This window comes from Brassica napus, chromosome C5, assembly GCF_020379485.1.
Source record: "Brassica napus cultivar Da-Ae chromosome C5, Da-Ae, whole genome shotgun sequence".
NCBI classification, from domain to species: Eukaryota; Viridiplantae; Streptophyta; class Magnoliopsida; order Brassicales; family Brassicaceae; genus Brassica; species Brassica napus.
The window spans coordinates 3819587-3844432 of NC_063448.1; the positions used below are offsets into that span (position 1 = coordinate 3819587).

At 30.0% G+C, this 24846-nt stretch overlaps 3 protein-coding genes across 3 annotated transcripts; all 3 read left to right on the top strand.

Moving 5' to 3' along the window:
* LOC106397555 (transcription factor PIF3) lies at positions 1 to 3292 on the top strand. Its single transcript, XM_013838150.3, has 7 exons — positions 1 to 381; positions 917 to 1029; positions 1118 to 1922; positions 1994 to 2101; positions 2185 to 2250; positions 2565 to 2630; positions 2699 to 3292. Exons 2-7 carry the CDS (start codon positions 959 to 961, stop codon positions 3077 to 3079), a joined length of 1497 nt encoding a protein of 498 aa, XP_013693604.1. The 5' UTR covers positions 1 to 381; positions 917 to 958; the 3' UTR covers positions 3080 to 3292.
* Positions 3293 to 5261: 1969 nt separating this feature from the next.
* Positions 5262 to 5960, top strand: LOC125586875. Its single transcript, XM_048756680.1, has one exon. It carries the CDS (start codon positions 5262 to 5264, stop codon positions 5958 to 5960), a length of 699 nt encoding a protein of 232 aa, XP_048612637.1.
* A 16038-nt stretch (positions 5961 to 21998) lies between these two features.
* Positions 21999 to 23335, top strand: LOC106399460 (transcription repressor MYB6-like). Its single transcript, NM_001316240.1, has 3 exons — positions 21999 to 22170; positions 22240 to 22369; positions 22494 to 23335. The coding sequence occupies exons 1-3, from the start codon at positions 22038 to 22040 to the stop codon at positions 23233 to 23235; spliced, it is 1005 nt and encodes a 334-aa protein (NP_001303169.1). The 5' UTR covers positions 21999 to 22037; the 3' UTR covers positions 23236 to 23335.
* Positions 23336 to 24846: the final 1511 nt, after the last annotated feature.

Genomic DNA, 24846 nt, shown 5'->3' on the forward strand with positions numbered 1-24846 from the left:
TCCAGTTACTTGAATTGTATCAAACCCATATCCTATAAAATAATTAATAATTAGTTTGTAAGAGAGGGGACAGAAAAAAATAGTGGAAAAGAAGGGAAAAAACAAAAACAGAGTATAAAGAGAAGAGCTAATGATTCGAGCGACGAAAAAAGTTGAGTGTTCGAGAGAAGCGTCTCAGAGACTGTGAAAATTCATCAAAATCCTCTCTTACAGTGCGTGCCACGATTCGGTCCCCATCTTCTCTCTATCTCCGTCTTGTGCGTCGATTTTGTCTCCTTCTTCTCTTCTACTCTTCTTCTCCTCTATTCTCTCGTCGAGGATCTCGTTTTCTCTCTTCGCCGCCGACTTCGATTTTCCAGTACCCCTCCTCTGTTTTCTCAGGTCAGCGACGATAGGTTTCAGACATGTTTCTGTTATGATTTTGATCGTTTTTGTTTCTGGGGTTTCGTTGGTTCCTGGTCGGGTTCAGGAAACACGACGAAAGATTTGAATTTTTTTTCTTTCTTTTAGAGCTGAATCAGCTGATTAATTAGCTCCGAGTACTCTGTTTTTTTAAAAAAATCTGTGATTAAACAATTGGTTTGACTAATCATTATTAGCATTAATTTTATATGAATCTTTCTTCTATTTTATACTCACTCCGGTTTTTCGATATTTTCTAAACATTAATTGAAAATATTTGAATTAATTAAATTTCCATGATAGATTTCATTGGTGGAACTTTATAAGAGACTGTATAATGAAAATCTTACTTTCGGGAATTTTCGGAACGGAAGGAATAGTATTTGCGCATTGACAGAGACGTTGATTTCCTTATTTTTTTTTCTAATTTGGGAATTAAAGTTTCTAAATTTGGGCATTGCAAGTGAATTAAGCTCTGTTTCTGATCTAAGATTGCTACTCTTTTTATATTCAGGATCAAGTCTCTGTGAAAGAATCTGTCTGTAAGGGAATCACCATGCCTCTGTTTGAGCTTTTCAGGCTCGCCAACGCTAATGTTGAATATGCTCAAGACGAGAACCCTTCTCCGTGAGTCTATTCACTTGTCTCTTCTTCTTTAACTTTCTTGTTTCAAGTTCATCAATGTCAATGTTCTTTTTTCTTGTCGTTGAAACAGACCTGTGGATGAAGTTGTTGAGCTGGTTTGGGAAAACGGTCAGATTTCAACTCAAAGCCAGTCGAGCAGACCAAGAAACATTCCACCACCACAGTCTATTCATCAAGCAAGAGCTAGAGAGCTCGGAAATGGCCCCAAGGCCACGATGGTGGACGAGATCCAAATGTCAGTGCCGTCACTAATGACCGGTTTGAGTCAAGACGATGACTTGGTTCCGTGGCTGAATCCTCATCAGTCCCTTGATGGATATTGCTCTGATCTCTTGCGTGATGCTTCTCCTGTTACCGTCAACGAGCAAGAGACCGATGCTTTCCCGAGAAGAAACAATGGGAATGAATCAGCTCCCGCTGCTTCTTCATCACAGTTCAACGGTTTTGATTCACATTCTCTGTATGGAACCGGTAGAGCTGGAGATCCTGTTAGCCAACCAGCCAAACCAGATCGATTCAGTCAGAGACTGGAACCGTTAGTAACTAGTAACAAGACTGGTTTGCTCAACTTTTCGCATTTCTTACGCACGGCAGCTTTGGCTAAGACTAATAATAACCCTCCTGGCTCTAAAGAGAAGAGTCCTCAAAGCCCGCCGAATGTGTTTCAGACCAGAGTTCTTGGAGCTAAAGACAACGAGCCTAAGGATAACCAAAAGGCTTGCTTAGTTTCAGAAGACTCAAACAGAAAAGAGCAAGAGAGTGAAAAGGCCGTTGTATGTTCTTCTGTTGGCTCTGGTAATAGTCTCGATGGCCCATCGGAAAGTCCTTTAAAAAGAAAGCATTTGGATGTTCAAGACATTGACTGTCATAGTGAAGTAAGTTTTTATACTCATTTGATGCACATTTGAAATCTTGTTTAATTCTATTCTTCAATATTATTGAGCAGGATGTTGAGGGAGAATCAGGAGATGGAAGAAAAGAAGCAGCTCCATCTCGAACAAGCATTGGTTCAAAGAGAAGCCGCTCGGCTGAAGTACATAATCTGTCTGAAAGGGTGAGTGAGAGTGAGTGAATGTCCTAAATTTACAAAAAGGATTGTTCTGTTTGGTAACAGACTTACTGTCCTCAAATTTTCAGAGACGGCGTGATAGGATTAACGAGAAGATGCGTGCTCTTCAAGAACTCATACCAAACTGCAACAAGGTTAGGCTCTTTCTCTCATTTATACTACTTCCAGTTTCGCAAAAAGTGTCACTTTCAGAGATAATTAGACAACCGATTGAAATCCATTTATTTTCTTATGTAATTATATCTATTTAACATATAGTATTTGAGAAAAATAAATTTATTTATAAGATGAATGTATTTTGTAGTTAATATTAAGGTTAAAGCAAGCATATGTTGTATTGAAATTATAAAATGACACTTTTTGTGAAATAAGAGATTATATTGTTGCAACTAATTTTTTCGTATTCTATCAGCTTCACTAACTTGAAAGCTTTCTTTGGTTGTAAAAGGTGGACAAAGCTTCGATGTTAGATGAAGCAATCGAGTATCTAAAGTCACTTCAACTTCAAGTACAGGTAACACTCTTGCTACTCCCTTAAAAACTGATTATAAGAAAACACACTAACTAAATAATCTCATTCAGTTCATGTCAATGGCGTCTGGTTACTTCATGCCACCGGTTATGTTCCCACCGGGTATGGGGCATCATTACCAAGCAGCAGCAATGGCGATGGGCATGGGAATGCCTTATGCAATGGGCTTGCCTGATATGAGCCGTGGAGGTCCCTCTGTTAACAACAGACCACAGTTCCAGGTTCCCGGGATGCAACAGCCAGTGGCCGTGGCGCTTCCACGCGTCTCTGCTGGTGGGTTCTATACGGGTTCTGAGATGAATAAGAGTGATGATGGTTCGGCTAGAGATCTATCAGGTACTAAAGATCAAACGACGACAAAGGATAACAATAGCTTGAGGCCAATTAAGAGAAAACAGACGTCTTCTGATCAGTTTTGTGGATCGTCGTGACATAAACACAAACTTAAGGACTGATGCATTAATTATTATCAATAGCATTCAAACAAATCAATTCTAAATCCCACAAATACATAAAATAAATTTGTGTTCATTACATGTTAAAAAAGTTTTTTGGTGCTTCTGCTGTGGGTAATTTGTGTTTGTTAATTGTAACATTATTTTAAAATGAAAAATTTGATGTTGGTAATACTATATGTTTGTGAATTTCAATGACTAAATCATATTACCAATAATAGTTTTGAAAGTTCGTATATTAAAAATAAATTTTTCGAAGGTTAATGTAGCTACAAAAAAAGAAAGGTGTAGCCATGGACTTATGGTGGAGCAAGTGTGATGGGCTTTACAGCCCATTTCGTTAGAGACCTTTTAGAGCGTTTTTGTCTAGTTCACTTCACAAAGAAGTTATTGTTATAAACCAAATGATGATCGACCATGGACCAGCCTGTACTGCAGGCCCAATCCGGGACATGATAAAAACAACCAGAGACTATGTGTTTATCTAGTATATATTCCATGTATATCTGTAACATAGTGTTTATCCTTATCCTTATCTTGTTAGGATAAACATGATCTTATGACGGTCTAATACCTTGTATATATATGGACCTTCTGGTCGACAGTAATGATAACAGAAGTATTTTCCCAACACTTCATTTACAACACGTTATCAGCACGACGTTGCTCTCATAAACCCTAACCCTAAAAACCAGAAATAAATCCGAGCAGTAAAAACCCTAATTCCCGACAAACTTCAAACAGCTCTATCCCTCAACTTCGGTGGATCCAGACGACGAGCCAGATACCAAATTAAAGCTCTTGACGAGACGAAGCCAACGCCGCTAACCCCGCATCAATCGGAGTTCGGACGCGCCCCCACGCTCAACTACAATACAGGCGGAAAATTTGTTCCAGAAACCAAAATCTCTCTCAACCATATACCAGTCTCCTATTCCAACAAGCAGCAACAAAAACAATAATTCCGAGCAATCCATCAGCTAACCAGGAAGATCTCTAACTGATATACCGATCAACCCATCAAAAGTTTTCAGGTATCATCGAAAACTCATCTAAAACCCATAAAGTATTAAATACCCCCATCCGCAGCCATGTAGCTATATTTAGCAACATGTCTCTGCAAATAAAATAAAACCAGAAACCATAAACTCTTTAAAATCTCGAACCTGAACTTGTTTTGAACCTGTTCTTAATCTGAAACTGATTTTAAAATTGTTTAAAACTTTTCCTGATGATAGTTTCACATTAGAACTGTTTAGGATTGAAAGTTAAACAATTTTTTTAAAAAAATCTGACTGCTATATGTTGAAAGAAACCGACTGTTACTTGCTTAAACTTATCATTATTGTCCTGTTTAATGTTCTTATCTGATCTGAATCAACTAGAACTGTTAAGGACTGCATGTTACATAATTTTTTTTGAAAATCTGATCATGGTTTCATAAATTAATCCGAGGTTTTACCTCCTGTTCTTGTCTGAGAAATTTGTTTTCCTGATGATTGATAACGACTAGAACTTGATTAGGATTGAAATTTTTTTTTTTTTAATATTTAAAATCGAAATATCAGAGATATATCTGAGAAAATATATTTATTTTTAAATCGAAAAGTATATAATAAATTGCTTGAATAAATCAAATCTTCCTGATTTATTTTTTTTAAGTCACAATAATTTCTGATTTGATTATTTTTCGAAAAAATAATAATAAATATATGGTATATTTTTCGAAAACCCTAACCTGATTTCATGATTGAATTGGTTTGCTTGATTGCATATTGTTTGCATACTAATATTGCATACTGAACATGAAATCTCGACTGTTAGGGATATAGATCATTCATAGTTTTCAAGCAATCTGATCTGAACTGAAAAAAAAAATCATTATACTAAATGATCCGATCCAATGGGATGAAGAAAATATGGAACATTTTCCTGATCATCTAAGATAGAATCCCTAAAGGCCTTGAAACCTTGTGTTTGAAATAAGAGGACCTTAAATCTGAAAAATACATTGATCCACACCTTAAACCGTATGGTTTTAAGAAAATGCATCATTTAGAAATTTTTTTTCTTTTGGTCCGTGTGTGGCATTGATATGAAGCATGAAAAATTTCAAAAAGATTACTTGATTAAGACCTGTTTTGAATAATGATTTCAGATGTCGAGTTTCATACCCTCAGATTACAAAGCCCTTGATCTCTCTGGAGATAATTATCTTGATTGGGCTATAAACACTTCAGCCGTCTTGAAGTCTAGAGGACTTGGGAAGTGCATCAAGTATGGCAATGACACCCTTGCGTGTGAAAGACACAGAGCCATAATGATTATGCGACACCATCTCTGTGAGGACCTAAGAGACGAGTTTGGATATGTTAATGATCCTCATAATCTCTGGTCATTTTTGAATTCTAGATTCTGTGAGCCATTGTTGCACGAATCCAAGAAAAAATGGGAAGCTCTAAGGTTCCAGGATTATGAATCCGTGGACAATTATCACTCTGATCTTATGAGAATCACCTATAGTCTTAGACTATGTGGTGAATTGGTAACAAACGAGGATTTGTTAAACAAAACTCGTGACACATTCCATTCAGAGGAAGTGTTGTTATCACATCAGGCCAAAGGTTTCACCACCTATTATGACATGTTCTCATATTTATTAGACATTGAGCAAAAGAAGCAGAAAATGATGGATAACATCAGACGGTTTAATGACATCATGGAGATATATTATGAAGTACTAGACAGTGAGATGAAAATCCCTGAAGCTAATAAAGCCACATTTGATAAGAAGAGATCTGAGGAGGATTCCGAGTGGACACTCATGGACCATGAGGTCGGATTATACATTGAATAATTTTCCGACATTCTGATTTTATGTTTTCATATCTGATTTGATTTATTTGTTATTCATTTATGTTATTGAAATAATAAAAACGATTTTGTTTTTATATATTATCTTGCTTGGTCTTGCTTGATGATTCTTGATTAAATAACAAATAAAACCTTAATAAAAGGATAATCAGTCCACTGATAGTTGATTTCATGCATGGTTTAACTTTACCTTGATTGTATAGGTTTAACTTTACCTTCCTGCAATCACATAAAATCAATTGTTGGGTGTAGACTAATGAGTCAGTTCACTGATAGATTGATTTCTCGCATAGATTTAACTTCATCTTGATTGTATAGGTTCAACTTTACCTTCCTACAATCACTTGAAATCAATTAATTGGTACTGACAATGGCAAAAGACACGACATTATTCAGACCCATTGAGTTATAAAGATTTATAACATTCTACATTGAACCAGTGAGCAAAGAAAATACGATTCCTTTCAGATTTTTGAAAAATCGCCTAAAAGCATTATGAATGCCTATACCCATATTTTCTACTGATTTATTCTATGCTAAGGATCAGTATGAAAGAGGCATAAAGCCATGGTAACCAGTATGGTTCACCACGAAATAAACACTTATGGCATGACCAGATTAGCCATCTTGATCCAAAACATGATGAAAAATTAATTAAGGCACAAAAGTGATCCCATAAAATCTCACAATGTGTTATAAGTACACAAAAGGGAAAATCACTAAAATAATTAAGGCTCCACTGTCCTAAGCACTACGAAATTATGAGTATGTTCATGAGGGGGAGAGAGGACTAAAACCCACAGTCCATGATCATATCATAAATTCGGATTCCATGGTTTACAACCATAATATACACGGCTGGAAAGCTTTAAAGCCCTCACTAATGGTACATCACCCACGTCCAGCCTAAAGCTTAAGGACATTATGTATATAAATATTGATTTACATCAGGCCATACATGTAAGCATAGACATTCCCACCTCTGAATGATTAAGGGTCATAAACCAGACATATACACAAACCATCTTAAGAAAATACGAATATTCCACCACATATATGTGTGCCATTTAAGATGGAACCTCAGATGAGGATTGGGAATATATATTAGATAAATAAGACTTCCTCCACGAAACTATAATGTATCTTGTGCCAAACATGGATGATTTAATCAAGTGGCCAAGAACACAGATTACAAAAGATAGTAATCTGATTATCCAACTTTGAAAGGAGAAAGTTATCAGGCTGATAAAGAGTAAAGAGTAAAAGAGAAATATAATGGTATCAACCATAGTTGTCTTGGCAAGATCCTCAGACCAAAGATTATGATCTAGACGTTCTAAAAGAATATGATCAAAAGATATAAAAGCTAGCAGAAATATATGCCAGACACACTGACCCGAAAAGAAAAAATGACTATGTCATACCAGCTTAAGCACCACGAATTAGATGTCTAAGAGACACAATCAAGTTGCTACAATGTCTATTAGAGATAGACAAATAAGTTCCAAATAATAAGGAACCTCGGAAAGTAATGAAAGGTGCTCAGAATCGTACAAATCCGAGTTCATAAGAGAAACCAGTTCAGACAGAGAAATAAGGTTGCGCAACCACACATCTAAGGTACCAGACCATGTAGTTTGGGACGCCAAACTGCAAGGTATAAAGGTCTTGGATAATAAGATCTCAAAATCTAATTAGATCATGTCTGGAACAGTATGAAACTAAAGATAAAGAGTGTTAACACCAAAGATGTATTTACATACATAAGAGCTCATAAAAGATTGTAGTACTTGGGATTTGAAGGATATAACCTGAGGATCATGAACCCACGTAGAGTACTCATAAAACCTATATAGGGACGTGGGGTGTTCAAAGAATTCAAAGTAATTATAAGACAGATGGGCGTAGTAACCATGTACATACAGAAAAGCCATCTAAGAAAGAAACCAGTGAATGGATCTTGTGAGATAAGAAATTCCGTGAGATTAAAGGACATGACCACATGGTATAGTGTGTCCATGTTCCTTCTAAATAACGTTCAAGTATAGCTTGATTACACAAGGATACTCACAAGGACCAAGGAACAATTTATAAAGAGATATGCTCCTATATGGTGGATGCTACTACAGAAAATCAAGTTTGATTTTGTCTGGATATTTACTAAAGAAATAATGGTGTAGTAAGCAGCAAATGGATCACTGGATAAAGGTATCAACGTACCATAGAAATATGAGAAAGAAATTCTCATAGAACAAGCTTTGTTCCTAAGTTGTTTATGGATTGTAATATACAGCAGCTGTAAGTAATATGAAAGACTAAGTATTTACTTAGTGCAGTCAGTCCATACAGAAAATATTATAATTCCTTGTGATCATAATAAAGACCAACTGAGAGAAAAAGGTTTAATGGTTCAAAGGTTCAATAATACAAGTTATCGATTGATTAAACAGGCTATGTTTTACATATGGAAAGTCTGTAGAAAAATCATAGCCGTGTGTGTGTATGATTAAGTCAGCACGTCTAAGTGAGAACCATAAACCAGGATAGTGACCAGAAGGATGTCTGGTCGTGGCTTAATGATTATAAGCATTGCTAAAGCAAGAAAAGATCGATAACCATGTACAAAGGACATGAGTGTATGACTGCGAATTCATTGTGTGATGAGTTTCATTGCAGCAAATAATTATTGATGGTATGACCTTAGACACTCATGATTATGAACGAATATAGACAAGGTCTATAGCTCAACATGGATCGACAAAAGAAAATAAAGAATGATTGGTTACAATGGATAAAGCCATTGGCACATACGAAGAGATATAAGTCCGAATGAACGAAAGATATGAAGTAAAGTTGTTCGTATGTGTTCTGGGTCTATGACTCAATATATATTGAATGTCCACGTTTTGGGAAAGCCATGTAACCAAAGAGAATCTGTGGGATATGAAAAAGGACATGCAAATAAAGTTTTATTGCAGATTATAAAGTCCATCCGAGCACCGTTTGAAGCACCATCAGTTCAACCAAGACATGGAGTGATCAGTAGCAAAGATGTACATCCTGACCACATCTTAATGGAGTTCCAAAAGACATACCAACGTCCAAGACTTACAAGTTCATTCAAGGAGAATCCAGCTGATCATCTTCACCAAGTCATAGGCAACTTCAACGTTCAAGAAGACTCGGATACCAGATGGGAATGCGTCTACTACAGTGATGCATTCATCTGGGGGAGTTCATGTGTTGTACTCTTTTTCCTGTCCTTGGTTTCCCATTTTGCCACATTGGTTTTGGGGTTTTTCAGGAGATGTTTTAATGAGGCAACATTAAGCATGCAACGAACCTGTACCGGGTGTGTCGATCAAAGGAGAGTGTTATAAACCAAATGATGATCGACCATGGACCAGCCCGTACTGCAGGCCCAATCCGGGACATGATAAAAACAACCAGAGACTATGTATTTATCTAGTATATATTCCATGTATATCTGTAACATAGTGTTTATCTTTATCCTTATCTTGTTAGGATAAACATGACATTATGATAGTCTAATACCTTGTATATATATGGACTTTCTGGTCGACAGTAATAATAACAGAAGTATTTTTCCAACACTTCATTTACAACAGTTATCTACTTCTCGTCGATGCTATTTAAGCAACTTCCATATATAGCAAATATATAGATTTTCAGATATCTCTGTTTACTTTTGACATTGAAACGAATATAAAGGAACTTCTCAGTTCTCACCTATGACTTATCTAGAATCTTTTCAAAAGCTTAGCATAATCTATCTATACTATTATTTATGAAATGATTTAGCTTATTTATCATGATTTCCATAATTTTAGTTAATTTTATTTATTTATCATGTTTTAATTAGGTTTAAGCTGAGTCATTAATTTATTAATAGTTTTTTAGTTGAGTCCATAATTTATTAGTTTAAATAATATAACTATAAAATATGTAATTAGATATATAATTATTTTGATTTTGCTTATTTATCATGTTTTCCATGATTTTAGTCAATTTTACTTATTTATCATGTTTTTATCAGGTTTTAGCTTAGTCATTGATTTATTAATAATTTTTAGCTGAAAAACTAATTTATTAATTAAAAAAAAATATAAGTAATGAATTTTATATATAATTAAAAACGAATTTTGATTTAATAATATTTAAATATATATGTTATATTAAAATTCTTATTTTCTTATTTGTCATATTTTATTAGGTTTTAAGTTTTTATATAGGTCATTGATTTATTATTAGTTTTTAACTGAGTATTTATTAATTTAAAAAAAAAAACGTAATGAATTTTATATATAATAAAACACGCATTTTATTTTAATAATATTAAATTTATATGTTATATTAAATAATTAATTATAAACTAATATAATAAAATTGTGAAAATATATTTAAAAATTAAGAGAATTCTTATATATATTGTGTTGCTATTTGAAAACAATATTTTTTATTATAAAGTTAAAAAAACTAAGATATAAAACATATTATAATTAAATATTAGTCAAGCAAAAATATTTATATAAAGATATTTTCTGAACTATTTCTAATATATGAGTGTTTTCAAACTTTTAACACAATAATAAGTACATAGTTTGATGAACGTTTTTATGAAAAATATAAATAATTTGATGTTTGATTTAATTATTTAAAATCATAAATAATAACTTAACTTGTGACTGATTTCAAAACAAATTTTCTTGCTTTTACTTTATACCAGTTTAAGTTTAATCCGTGAAACAATATAGCTTCAGTTGGTGACCGCTAGAATAATGAAAAAAATGAACAAAATAAAAAATAAAATTTCATTTAAGGATTGAAAAAATAAAAAAAAATATAAATTTTTGTTCAATTTGTTCCTTATCAAAATTGCATAGGAAAATATTTTCTTGTAAATTCATTCTTCCACGGGGAATTTAGAAGAAAAAAGTGGGATCTACCTTTCAATAATTTGACTAAAATTTCAACATATCTGGTATAAATTTTGAGAAACAAAGAATTCACCCTAATTTTTTTCCTTCAACAGGCTCACCAATTAGGTTTTATAATGCTGATTTTTGGATTAATAAGATATAAAATAATAAGTATTCTTCAGATAATTATGTCCGCATGTGCGGGCAAAACACCTAGTACTATATAAAAGTTGAGGCTATAAGCCATTAAAGGCGTCCACGTAGGATTTAAAACCACCGATCGTAGTATGACAAATCATTATTTAAGTTTACTATTTTTAAAAATGTTAATATTACCAAAAAATGTTTATTTCAAACTAAAATATAAATCAATATCAAATAAGATAAATTTACAAAAAATATAAATACTATATTAATTTAACGTAATGTTTAATATTTTTCAAAAATTAAAAAATAAATAACGAAAAGAATAATTAATTTAAAAATACAAGATTTTCAAACATGTATAATTATATATATCTAAATTTAAACTCATAATTTTCAAAGTTTAAGTTATATACTATTGAAAATATTCAAAATAACATATACTATACATAAGTTGATATTATAAATCATTGAGAATGTTCACATATTATTTTAAAGGACCAAAAATATACCAAATCATTTTTTAGTTTGGCATTTCTAAAAATTTTAATATTACAAAAATTTTTATTTCAAAATAAAATATGAATAATTATCAAATAAGTTAAACTTACAAAATTAAAAACATCATGTACAAATCTATACTATATAAAATAAAAGTTAGAAAATTAACATAAAAATAACAAACAAATTAATAGTTAATTTAAAAATGTAATAATTTCAAACAATTATAACTATATAAATCTAAAACACATGATTTACAACAAAAATATGTACTATATGTAATTTGATGAAATAAATCATTGAGAATATCCACATATTATTTTAAAGCACCAAAATATGTCAAATTACCATTTTAATTATTATTTTAAAATTTTGAAGATTTTCAAAAAAAAATTATTTCAAAATAAAAAGGAAACTACTATTCAATTTAGTGAAAAGACAAAATTATTAAAGGAATCAATTTGATATATAAAGTAAACCTTTGAAAGACCAACATAAAATTAACTAACAAAAAAAAATCTTAAAGAATACAAGAATTTAAAATAATAAAAACAATATGAATCTAAAGCACTTTTCATTACATATGAATCTAACAAAATATGATTTCGAAATGAAAACCATTTCTGTCAAAAAAATGTCAATAATAAATTTAGTAAACAAAATTGCCAAATAACTAAAAGAATCAGTTTATTATAAAAAAAAATGTTTGTAAGATCAACATAAAATTAAGTAACAAAAATAATCTTAAAAATATAAGGTTTTCAAATAATAAAGACAATGTAAATCTAAATCAACTTTTCATTACATATGAATCTAAATAACATATGATTTCAAAATTGAGGATATATATTATTTAAGTGTTCACATAGAATTTAAAAATATTATTATAATAATATAAAAATTTGATGAAGTAAATAAAAATATTATTTTAATAAAAATAATTAACTTGCTTTATAAAATAAGTATATATTTGAAATTAAACAAAAAATTAACAAAAATAAAAATATTCAAAAGGAAATAAAGTTTGTAAAAAAATATTTCTATATAATCATGTATGTAAAAATAAATAAAAATCAGCACAAAACTATAAAAAGATAAATTAAAATTTGTAAAAATTGTCTTTAAAGTTAGATTGATATTTATAGCTAATTATTGAAAACTTAATGTAAGAAGAGATTGTCCACGTACCTTATAGGAATTGGTATTGATCGCATATTATTAATAAAAATCTAATTATGTCTGTAACCTTTAATATGATATGGACTATATGCTTTAAAATCAGAAATAACTGAAAATACCAATAGAAATATTTAAAGTCAGCATCTTAAGTTAATATTCTTATAAATCTTAAATTTTCTTAAAAAAGACAAAAAAAAAGAAAATAAAAAAATGTTTACCTGATATATATGCTAACTCTTAATTAATTAAAGTCAGAATTATAAAATTATGTCTTAAAGTATGTCAAAACATACAAATAGCTTATAAATCAAAATAAAATAAATAATTAATATCATAATACTTAATATATTCAAATAAATATAAAGGTAAAGTGAAATTTAGTTTTTGTTTTTTATTTATATTGCTCTCAGCTATAAAATATTATAATATTATAATATGTTATATGAGTTTCTTAGAAAAATAATGGTTGATTGTGATTTTTTTTTTACCGAGCCAATTTATTATTTAGTTTACTACAAGTTACAAAGCTCTGTTAAAAATTAGTGATGGTAACAATAATTTACTTATGTAAGAAATATATTGTTAAACAGGTCGTTTATCTATATTTTTCAAATCATTTATCTATGTGTTCTCAATCTGTTTTTATCAATAAATGAATAAACATAGTTATTTAGTAATCAACAATTAAATTTAATAAATTTTGACATATATGTTTTTAAGAAAATCATTATAAAAATATTCATTAAACTAATCAAATATATTTTTAAGAAAAAATTCTAAAAATTCTATAATCAATAAGTTTTTTTAAATATGGTCATTACAAATTATGCAAACTATATGGTGACTTTTCATAAGTCTTTAGTGTAATTCACCAATAAAATTTATCGGACATATGCTTATGAAACTTTATTAAAGCAATTAACATAACATATAAAACTAAAAATGATCTCATACGAGTTCTATAAATGAAAGATATTTGAAACAAAATGTTATCAATATATATGACAACATAAAAAAAATCAAAGAGGCTAAAAATTAAAATAAATTAGTTGAAAATTCAAATAATATTTACAAATAATATTGACATTAGAGTATAGTCTCAGGCTCTCGACAACAGAAAATAAAGATATGAAAAATATTCATTATACATTCGTCAGTTGGAAAATATGTTATCTAAGTTTGTGAAATATGATGTGAACTAATAAAACATCATAATCACGGCGTTAATTAATATTGTAACTAGATCAAGTAGAAGATGTATCTAATAATTTTTATTTATATGCGTTTACTTTAATTAATAAAAAATTATTTAACATTAGTTTAAAGTTGTATATATATTTATTTCTCTTTTTATTATATCTAAAATAAAATTACTATTTAAATTTCATAAAAATATTTATTATGATTGAACTCTAAATAAAATACTAACACATATGCATTTAAGCGACTTCAGTATGGGTATTTCAAATACAGATATTCACAAAAATATATAATACTTTTATTTTTATTGTAAAAAATTGGTAAATACAAAGTAAAGCTAAATATTGTGCATATGCATTAATTTTCTTATGTTTTTTGAAATAGAAGTAAAGCTAGATATTGTGCATATTGATTAATTTTCTTATGTTTTTTCAAATAGAAAGATAGATAAAAAAATAATTATAAAGTGTACTATTTTTTGTTATGAATAGAATGATCAATAATTTTTTTTTAAAATAAGATTAATAAATAATATAAACACGATTATAAATACACTTACACATTTACATATACAAAAAAAAAGATATCTAAATATTAATTTTTTAAAGAATGTAATTGTATAAAAATCTAAATAGGAAAAATAATAAAGCATACTTTGAATAAAATTTCATATAAAAAGTATATAAACCAGTTATACTTCATTATCTTAAAATTAATATAAAATGATACAAATTATTAAAATAAATTCGCGCTTAGCGCGATGTGACAATCTAGTATAATCTAGAAGAATTCAGTGAGATAAATGGGGTCTCTCTCTATCTTAGACCGCACAAACATATTTGCACCAAACGGAATTCTTTGTTCGATAAGTTTTCAATGAATGTGTCCTTAAACTTGGATAATGAAAATTGAAAAAAGTGGTCTTGTGGAGAAAGCAGTACAAAAAGGGTTTTGACTTCATTACTTTCGATTGATATATCTTCTAATGAAGATGTATTAGACAGCTCTATAACTAATTACTATAACTAATGAATTAGGATAAACAATAGAAAACCGACACATAACATAGAGGGAGACAAATGAAGTAAGATAGGTTTTCACTGAAGGACCCTTGGTTGAAACTTGAAAGAGAAGAAAATGGTGTTAATGTGGCAAAGCACAAGAAAAGTTAGACATCATTTTGCTTTTGGCCACACTAATCTATCAAAATTATTTATGATTATGTCTTTTACCAATTAGATTGTGCCATAGAGAAAATCAACCATAAGAGGCCTCTTTTCTCAGTTTTAATCAATGTTTAGATATTTGTTTGCCTTCTTTCTAAGTTTAATCTTTTTCTTAACCACAAATCATATAACACCGATCAAATGATCATTATGGCCTTATGGGGAAAGCAAATGAGGCAAGCAAATAGTAAAATCAAAATAACAAGAAACAAAAACATGGATTAAAACTTTGTTCACATAAATATGCAAAAATAAGAGGATTAAGTAGAAACTACAATCAATCTAAGTTGATGTATATGGGTATCTTTTGTTTTTCAGTTAAAAGGAAAAATAAAAAAACAGTAAGAAGTAAATATAATTCAAAATAAGAGTAGGGATGAATAATTTATTAAGATTTAGAAAACATAGAGATAGGTACTTAAGTAACAGAAGTTAATATAATTGATCTAGTTAGATTTTAAATGTGATTTAATTGATATTCAAATAATAGAAAATATGATATTCAAATAAACAATAGTATTTGTTAGAACTTTGTTTTATGTTTCATGTCAGCCTTTTTAATTTAATTAATTTTTCTATAGTTTGTTTTGTTTTCTACTCTAATGTTTTAAATAAATTATGTAATATTAGATTATAAAATAGTTTATATAACCTACAAACATAGGTTATTCGTCCATGTCTGTTAATATGGGCATAATATATTTATCATGAAGAATTGTTTTCAATAAGCGAAATGAAACTTTCAAATTATTCAAGAAAAGAAGAAGAAATAAAACGGGTCCTTATTAGTACAAGTACATGCATGTGCTAATGTTTTCTTGATGATGAGATTAAATGCTGAACGGGCCAATTAAGATGGTATACAATTAAGGTCACTTCTCGTTGGGCCCTCTCTCTCTAGTGATGTACTATACTACTTTCTTGCAAGTCCTTCCAGTTCCACCTTTTCTAATTAATTAAATTATCATTACCACAAAAAAAAAAAAATCTTTCAAATCGGTGTGGAATGTATTGAAATATTGTGCACTTTCACAAACCTTTACTAGATGCATGTTTTCGTTTATCATTATTAGTTGGTAGTTTTATCCACTAATAGTTAATCTAGATGGTCTAAATATTATTGTGATGGAAAACTATTGTACGGAGACTGTAAAGTAAACAACAGAATACATCGATATGTAATATACATCTTGCAATGATATCTTGTTGTTTTTTTTTTTTTTTTTGTAAACTAAATGATATCTTGTTGTTGCGATTCTTATTTTCTTTATTTTTATTTTTTTTGTGTGTCTTCAGCATTAATTAGTTTCGTTTTGATTGCCAGATATGTACTAGTAATACAAACGTACATCGAAACCAGAAGCGCCGTCAGATCATTTATATTCTTTTGTTAATTTGATAAAAATGGAGACCTAGGAACAAACTAAGACCTAGATTTAAGGAGAGTTTTCTGCGTATACATACTTTAACGGACGTGTTAAGTATACAGCCTCTTCTTCACTTTTGTCGGCGAAGATATCATAATCCTCGTGAGTTGTGACGATGGCAAACGACAACGACCGTTAGACGTAACCCTTCTTCACTTCTCGACTTAAAGAGAGACACACTAGGGCACAAACCAACGGAAATGACAGTGAGGATAATTAGCTTTTTTTATGAAAATAAATGAGGAGAGTTGGGAGAACATCTCATATGTTACAATGGTTTTTATTAATAATAATACCTCCAATATATAGCTACAATGTTAAACTTATTTCTTAATGCATGAAGATTAACCAACTATTCATTCATTCCCCACCAAAGCAAGGGTTTGTAAAATAGTTTATGTTGATGGCAGCATTTACATCACTACTTATTACTTTGAGCTATCCTATGATATAAGTGCTTAAGTTATTTTTGTGTTTCATATAAGCTATCATAACTTTTATACAAAATTAAAAATAATTTATTTTTGTGATGATCGGTTAAACTGAATTTATTAAATATTAAATGGTATTTTAAAACAAAATTAAAAGAGTATAATTAGTTTGTTTTCTTAAATTTTGCACTCGTAATTAGAAGAAAAATTATAGCGGAAAAGATGTAGTGTCATCAGTTTTACTATGTGCCAGCATAAATACCCATTATATTACATTTACAAAGCTGTAATAAATTTAGGTTTATAAATCTGTAATAAATCTAAGTATGGTGAAATATAAATGAATTTATTATCACGTGAGTAAATTGATGAATTAAAAACCACAAGTTATTAATTCTCAAATTATTTGCATGTATGATCTTAACTGAAACACGTATAACTTTGGAAAATTACTGAATATTGAAAACAAATAATGCATTTAGTGGTATAAGGCATCTTCCTGTTGAGTACTTAGAAGATATGCTTCGAGTTTGTTTTTCAAAAGGATGAGATTAGTCTGGAAACTTGGAAACAAAGAATAAGATGCATGCTCCTAATCAAATCAAAATCAACTCCTAAGAAATCTGAAATCGGATATGGTTTGCATATAATTAATGGAAGGGCTACGGCGGATATATGTATGATTGTCATATAATTGAATGATCGATGATGATCAAATGATGGGTCTTAATCATGCATGATCCTAATCAAATATTCTCTCTGTTTCATTTTAGTTGTCGTTCTAGGTTTATGCACACAGATTAATAAAATATATGATTTTGTATATTTCCAAAATAAAAATACAATTACCTATACACCTAACCATATTTCAACCAATAGAAAAATAAGCTGGAGAATCTTATTAATAAATTTTGCATTGAAACTCTAAAACGACACTTATTTTGAAATGAAATTTTTTCCCTACAACGACATTTAAATCGAAACGGAGGGAGTATGTTCTATTTTTTAAGGCGATACTTATATTATGTAGTGTAGTTAACATAATGTTTTATTTTCCATGATATACTCCAAAAACGTACTGATTGGTATTAGTCTATTAGTTTATTGAGTATGATTAAGAGGAAACTCGCTACAATGGCAAAGTCTTTCCCTATATTCTTTAATTAATTATTTGGTTAATTATTTAATTCGAAGTATCTTTTGACAGCCTTGTTTCAAGATATATTCTACAATAAATCCACTAGTCCATTTATTTTATTGTGTTTGGTTATGAGACATTCATGTCGATTTTGGTTATTTTTATAAGCAGGATCTCTTGAGTATTATTTAGCTAATCTTCTTTTCGGACTCCTGCATGAACAATGGCATTGAACAATGTATTCTCTGATTAAAGGCTTCATAATATTGCGGATGAAACAAATAATTCCATTAGTTGAAATCAGAAAGGTAAAAGTAAGGTATGAGGCATACGACCAGTTATTAGCAAAGATAATGATATCTGAATTCGAAAATAAAAGTATGAACGTACGTACTAACGTAATAATGAACTTGAGTCTTGACCACATATATTATTATTATTAATAGTCTTTTTGTCAAAAAGTTATAATACTATTATTATATATAGTTTTTATTCTTCTAATTTCTTTATTTGAAATTTATGGTAAACATGTTTATCAAACAAAATATTAAGATACATAATCATATCTAGTAAAAATTAATATGGAGTATTTGTACCTATAATCTCACTTGTCTTTGCTTTTTCTCAAATTTACTCACGAACCAAAAAAAAAAACGTGTTGTCTATAAGCAAGACTGGTAGATGCGTTACATATACTATATCTTTTTTTTTGACAAATACATAAACTATATCTTAATGCAAGTAAATAAAAAACATGATAAATAACTTGTAACTTCGTGACGTTAAAAGTCATATATAAACGTATAGTCGGTAAGAGTCTAGCGAGTGGCCGTCTCTAGATAACGTAATGGATTATCGGTAAGAGTCTAGCGAGTGGCCGTCTCTAGATAACGTAAGAAAACTACAAAAATTCAACATGTGAATATTAATTTGAGGGAAAGTTTGGGTGAATGGACAAAGAATATACCCTCTCTATTATGACTGATTTATAGGTAGAAAGGGAGAAAAATGCCAAAGAGAAGTGTGTCAATTTAAATTTAAAAATGCATAAATCAAACAAAAGAGACACTTAATTATTCTCATTCATACGAAGAAGAAACCATGTTTTTTAAGCAAATTTTCTAAATTCCGTTATTTAGCCATTTAATTTCATTTAATCATTTTTGGAAACATTAACCGTAAATGACAATTTTTTGCTGGTTATGAACCTTTTCCATTATTTCCTTTACTTGATGCGTTCATCTTAACAAAGATTAAGTCCTCATTTAGCATATGCTTTTAATTCATTGCACAAGTCTTGCATGACGACAACGTAGAGCTCTTCTTTTTCTTCTATCTTATCTACACACAACCATCTAATGTGTTATTTTAATTGTTCCATTCTCACTGTAAATATTTTTTGTACAACACTTCAACCGCTCTAGTAAATATTAGGTTTGGATTCATATTAATGTTTTAGTAAATCGCGCATCCTAAACATTTCAATGAATTTTGCAGATGTTGGGAAAGTCAGATTCACCTGGTGACATAGATACTCAAATAAAGAATTTAAGATATTTTTGGAATTTTATCACTCTTTTAGAACATCTCCAAAATACATTCTATAACTTTAAATATGAAGTTTTTTGCTCTAAAAAAAGAAACTTGAGTAATGAAACTCTATATTTGAAGTTTCATATTTTTAATTGCATTTTGGTTTCTACAATCACACATCAACTTTATGATTTATAACTATTTTCTCGTTTGTTGTTTTAATCCTTAAAAAAATATATCTCATAAATATTTTAAATTTTGTTTACAAATTTTAAATTTTACACATAAAATTAAATAAATATTTTAAAATAAGATTTAAAATATTTTAAGTTAGATTTAGGCAACAATAATATACAAAAAAAAAACTTAACAAAAGATTTTAAAAAATTACATGAATGCATAACTATTACACAAATTTAAATATTACAACAATACTAATAGTCAAGTAAGTTTGATCCGGAACCTTCAAAATTTTCAAATATTGTCCAGATGTTTTGTGTAACTGAAGATGGTTGTTGTTGTTGTTTTTGATGTATTTTCGTACAATTCTTTCTTGTTCATATCGAATATATTTACGAGTATCAATATCATCGAAAATAAATTAGTCTTTTGACAATATTTTATGTTTCTCTTTTACTTTCTTGTTCCGATCTAATGTATTTACAAGTATAAATATTATCCGATTTCAACAACTTTTAACTCGTAATCTACAAAGTAAAAATGAGGAAAGTCATTTTTACTTCGAAATGCACTAATAGATCATATATGCATTACAAAAATCATTTTAAGAAATAATATAGTATTTTGTTTGAAATTTAATATTAATTAAGTTGTTTTTATTTAATTTTTTATATTTAATAGTATATTTTATTAATTAATATTGTTGTAATATGTTTATTTATATGCTAGTAATTTACAAAAGTCTTATGAATTCAAATTAGTTATAAAAATATAAGGACCATATTATAAAATATAAATAGTTTTGAAGTTGAGTTTGAAGTTTTGTTTTTAGAGAAAAACACCTTTAAACTTCAAATATAGAGTTTTGGAAACTTCAAAATAAAGTTCATTTTTAGAGATGCTCTTAGAATCACACATTGCTCCAAGCTCTCGTCTATGTGCGACTTTGAAACAAGTTTGTAACACTCATGCCATCTACATATATGTGGAAGCCACATTGTTTCATCTATATATAATCCAGTAAATGTTTGTTGGCATGAGTGTTACAAACTATTCGATGCTCTATTCTCAGTCGAATATACTAAAAAAAACACTCATACCAACAATCTATATATAGTTTGATGCTTTATTCTCAATATACTAAAAATTCATTTATAAACAATCATGATACTAAAATTACTTTTTAAGCATGCTTAATTATGTTTATTTTTATTTATTTATTTGTTTTCGTCTTTCTGCCTTACATGAATATATAGTCATTCTCCAAGAAATAAATGTTTTTGTAAACCTTGACTATCTCGGAGGAGAAAAACATAAAAAAACATGGAAAACTCTTCAGAACTCACATAAATCTCCAAAATGTAAACTCTATAAGAGTTGCTGAGGTCATGCCATTTTTACGGCTGCGTGTTCGTACGTAGTATAGGCCGAACATGAATGACCATGTCTCCACTACTTAGAATCACACTTCTAAAATCAATTTTAACTCTTAAAAGAAAGATAGTTTTTGGCGAGTGATTGAAATTAGTGATCATATTTTAATTGTATCATTTGAATGTGATGAAAATGGGTCAACAGGGACATGAAGAATGCATGGTGATTGGAGTGATGTAAAATGTCAAAACTACATGAACTCCATTTCTTAACCATGACTCTCTTACTATTGGTGTTAACCAATCCGACGTGACCAATCAAATTGTTTTTTACAAGGCTTAAAAATACACACTTTTGCCTCTCTCTCTCTCTCTCTCTCTCTCTCTCTCTCTCTCTCTCTCTCTCTCTCTCTCTCTCTCTCTCTCTCTCTCTCTCTCTCTCTCTCTCTCTCTCTCTCTCTCTCTCTCTCTCTCTCTCTCTCTCTCTCTCTCTCTCTTAAATATCTTTTTTCTAGAGAGAGAGACCAAATAAAAGAGAGCATAAAATTCAACAAAGCCCTTCCTTACTAAGAAAGCGACTTTTCTTAGTCCTTATTAATACTCTTTCTCTCTGGAGTTGCTTTACTTCATTTTGTCCACCTATCTCAGGTTCCATTAGCCTTCAAAAGTTTCATATACATTCTCTCTGCTCAAAACTTTTTTCTTTCAATACTTATAAATAAATAAACACACATCTTTCCTCTCTTTCATCCCTCCTTAGCACAGCATTGCAACTTTAAATCAACTAAATGGGTAGACATTCTTGCTGTTACAAACAAAAGCTTAGAAAAGGCCTTTGGTCTCCTGAAGAAGACGAGAAGCTTCTCAATCACATCACCAATCACGGCCATGGCTGCTGGAGCTCTGTTCCTAAACTAGCTGGTAACATTTTCTCCCTTATAAACTCATGAGCAAAACATTAAAAGTAACAAATCTGAGCCTAGTTTACAGGTTTGCAGAGATGTGGAAAGAGTTGCAGACTAAGATGGATCAATTACTTGAGACCTGATTTAAAGAGAGGAGCTTTCTCTCCAGAAGAAGAGAATCTCATCGTCGAGATTCATTCAGTCCTTGGAAACAGGTAAGAACATAATCATAGGAAACAGAGGATCATTTTTTTTTTTACGTTTTAGGGTTCCTCTGTTTCTTAACCCTACTCTGTTTTGATCATGCGTGTGTGTTAAGATTCCTCTGTTTTTGATCAGATGGTCACAGATTGCTGCGAGGCTTCCGGGAAGAACAGACAACGAGATCAAGAACCTCTGGAACTCAAGCATAAAGAAGAAACTGAGACAAAGAGGCATCGACCCAAACACACACAAACCCATCTCCGAAGTTGACAAAGACAAAACAACAGCAACAAGCAACAACAACAACCACAAGTCTCCTCCTAGCTCCTCCTCTCCAACTAACCAAGACTTCTTCCTCGAGAGGCCATCTGATTTCTCCGACTACTTCGGTTTACAGAAACTTAACTTCAACTCCAACCTCGGACTCTCTGTTACAGCTGACTCTTCTCCTCTCTGCTCCATGATCCCGTCGCAGTTTAGCACAGGAAACATGGTTGGTTCTGTCTTTCAGACTCCGGTTTGCGTGAAGCCTTCAGTTACTCTTGCTCCGGACAACACCTCGAACTTCTTCGACAACGGTGGATTCTCATGGTCAGGCCCAAACTCTTCTTCTTCTTCTTCACTAGTCAAACCTAATCATAACTTGGAAGAAATGAAGTGGTCAGAGTATTCAATGAACACACCGTTCTTCAATAGGAGCACTCTGAACTCTCAACCGATCTACATCAAATCTGAGGCAGAGTACTTAGCCGATGTCTCGAACATTACAGATCCTTGGAGCCAAAGCCAGAACGAGAATCTAAACACACCTGAAGATAGTGACGTGTTCTCCAAGGATCTTCAGAGAATGGCCGTCTCTTTTGGTCAGTCTCTTTAGGTTTCTTTTTTTTTTCTTAATTCTAACAGATGTAGAGAAAAAAAAAACTTATACTATACATGCATACGTATACAATGGGTTCAAGTGGTATTCATGGGGTAAACAAAATGAGCTGTTTTTTATTTTTTATTTTAAGTGTGTTTTATACGTCAAATATTCTTCTATCTTTTGCAAACCTTTCAGTCTCATATTATATAGTTTTATATTTTTGTTTTGTTGTTGAGATTATGATGTATAGTATTCTCAGATGATTCCAGAGGTCTGTCTATGCAATTTATCTGTTGAATAGCAATGATGAACGTAATAAATTAGTTTCTGTCTGTCTCCGTGAACGAGTTGTGATCCAGAGTCACATCCTTCACCATTTTTCAGACCTGTAATTAATTACAAAGACAAAAGAAAGCATAAAATTAAGGATATGATCTTAATAAACACGAAGGAAGTGATTAGATGGTTTTCATTTTATCATAAAGTCAATTGATTTACTTTATAACACAAATGTTTTTAAGATTCCAATCCAAAACAACCACCTTCTACTTTTTTCGAATTAACCTAACGCAATAACTCGACCAGTAAGTAAAAAAGTATCAAATATTTGTTTGACTTTAATTTAATTTAAAGCGGACATCTTCTCTATTAAAAGAGAAGTACCATTTTTATCTACTATTTAGAAGTCTACTAGGACCATTTCATTAATCACATAATATGATATAATAATTAATAGGAATATTAATAATAAATTAATTTTAACTATAGATTTGAATTTTATTTTCAGTTATAACAAAATCTGTTGAGAAAAATCTAACAAAATCCTACTAAATTTTTAAATAATTTTTATTTAATATTTGTTTAATTAATTTCGTATTTAAATAATAGAATGCTTTCATTTAAATAAATTATCATCTACCACTAAAACGGGTTCAAATTTGTTAATCATGTCAGATTTGTTTTATGCAAATGAAGTTATTAACATATGTTAAAAATTTATTTCTACAGCTATATATTTTCAAAAATCATATGTTGAAGAATATTTTTTATTTGATGATTTCAAATTATGAAAACTCGAAAACGTAATAAAAAGGGTAAAATGTATAAAACAAACCCCTATATTAATAAAATAATAAGAAACTTAAACAATAAAATTAAAAAGTTATAAAATACTAAACACTAAAATATAAATTGTATATTTAAATTTATATAATAATATTAAAATTAAATATTTATAAAATGAAAATATACCCGCACTATGTGCGGGATAAACTCTAGTTGTATATCTTAAACAAAAACGTGATTTGTCAAACATATAAGTCTAATTTCAAAATTATAAAATGAAAGGGAGAATATTTAGAATTTGTTTTGCATTCGAAAAACAACAATTTTCTCAAACAAAATATATTAACGGTATATTTCTTCAGTGATATATGTAAATTATTTACCGAACAACAGATTAATAAGGTTTAGATATATTATCATATGCATTTGCTTTATAATATGGTTTAGTGGAACCATTAGTGCATGTGAGCCGAATAATTGGTGCTACATTGAACTAATCATTGTGTTAATTTTGATTGGAGTATGAGTATGTTATGAAAGTATGATTAACATAAACAC

Excerpts from the sequence above, each read along its gene's own strand:
- LOC106397555 (XM_013838150.3), top strand. The coding sequence starts at position 959 with ATGCCTCTGTTTGAGCTTTTCAGGCTCGCCAACGCTAATGTTGAATAT. Across the intron at positions 1,030-1,117 it reads CAAGACGAGAACCCTTCTCC|ACCTGTGGATGAAGTTGTTG; the intron begins GTGAGTCTATTC and ends TCGTTGAAACAG. Across the intron at positions 2,251-2,564 it reads TCATACCAAACTGCAACAAG|GTGGACAAAGCTTCGATGTT; the intron begins GTTAGGCTCTTT and ends TGGTTGTAAAAG.
- LOC106399460 (NM_001316240.1), top strand. The coding sequence starts at position 22,038 with ATGGGTAGACATTCTTGCTGTTACAAACAAAAGCTTAGAAAAGGCCTT. Across the intron at positions 22,171-22,239 it reads CTCTGTTCCTAAACTAGCTG|GTTTGCAGAGATGTGGAAAG; the intron begins GTAACATTTTCT and ends CCTAGTTTACAG. Across the intron at positions 22,370-22,493 it reads CATTCAGTCCTTGGAAACAG|ATGGTCACAGATTGCTGCGA; the intron begins GTAAGAACATAA and ends GTTTTTGATCAG.
- LOC125586875 (XM_048756680.1), top strand. The coding sequence starts at position 5,262 with ATGTCGAGTTTCATACCCTCAGATTACAAAGCCCTTGATCTCTCTGGA.